Consider the following 1,093-nt stretch of genomic DNA (forward strand, 5'->3'; position numbering starts at 1 on the left):
TTGAAACACAAATCATAAATTATAAAATAAAAAACAATTGAACATAATTTCATAAATAAAATTATAAATAAAATAAACTATTAAAAATTAAAAATTTTAAAAAATTTGTCAAAACAAGGGTACAATATTAGAATAAACTTTTGGATTTATTATTTAGTTTTTTTTTTTTTATATCCATCACTGTGATCAATGTTTTAAAAGCAGGGGAGCAGGTAGGATATTTTTTTTCATACCCCAAGTGTTGGGGTTACCGCTTTTGGTATGTAAAATTCAATCGAGCCACACTCGGGAATACTGCAAAGGTGGTTAAATCAGAAGCCTCTTGTATCCTGTAAGGATAACGTTATAGTCTCTGTAATTGTTATCTCTATATTTAATTTATGTATGCAGTGTAAGAACCTCAACTTAATAACCTTTGTCAGTACCTGGAGTTTGCCTGGGGTTCAAATCTAATATGCAAGCTACAGACTTCGAAATTATTTGCTAACTATTAGTACCTGGCCTTAACAAATTACCACAGCCAAGTATTAACAACAAATAAAACTTTGTTTGCATAAAGTAGCAGCTTACCTTTACTGCAGTAAGCAATGTGCAAGGAGAGCCACCAAAATCAGCATATGTTTCAGTGTAAAATTCTTCATGAGAGAGACATGGCCAGTAACGCACTGTTCCTTCACTTGTAGCAGCCATTACTGCAACTGACTGTACAAAAGACAGAATGTTCAGGAAACAAAAAAAACATTTTCCCTAGTGGGGTCCTTACATTTTTTATTTATTAAAAACTGGAAATAAAGATAATATGAAAATGCTTCACACTTTTTTCCTAAAAATATTTTTTATTAAAATCCAAGTTTAAATAATTATTTAAAAAAATAAAAACATCTAGGGTGCTTGCAAGCACGCTTATTGTAAAATGTCCAGAATCATGTAATGTGTACACTAATCCCAATGAACAGGGATAAATTGTACACTAAGGAATTGAAAGTTATTCCAGAAAAAATACTCTATCTTTTGAACTCCACATCAAAAAGGATTAACAACTATAAAGCCAAATCTCCTATGGTATAGTACTGTTGAAGAAAGACCACCGCAG

The 1,093-nt window shown here is 31.0% G+C and overlaps 1 protein-coding gene across 1 annotated transcript in view; it reads right to left on the minus strand.

The window, feature by feature from the left end:
- The window catches only part of NUP133 (nucleoporin 133), a gene marked incomplete in the record, with an annotated part of 161,866 nt that overhangs the window by 156,580 nt on the left and 4,193 nt on the right, over window positions 1–1,093 (minus strand). Inside the window, 1 exon segment of the mRNA XM_072409194.1 lies at window positions 571–702. Coding sequence (XP_072265295.1) covers window positions 571–690 — 120 coding nt within the window.

The sequence above is a fragment of the Pyxicephalus adspersus genome, chromosome 4, assembly GCF_032062135.1.
Source record: "Pyxicephalus adspersus chromosome 4, UCB_Pads_2.0, whole genome shotgun sequence".
In the NCBI taxonomy this organism is placed as follows: Eukaryota; Metazoa; Chordata; class Amphibia; order Anura; family Pyxicephalidae; genus Pyxicephalus; species Pyxicephalus adspersus.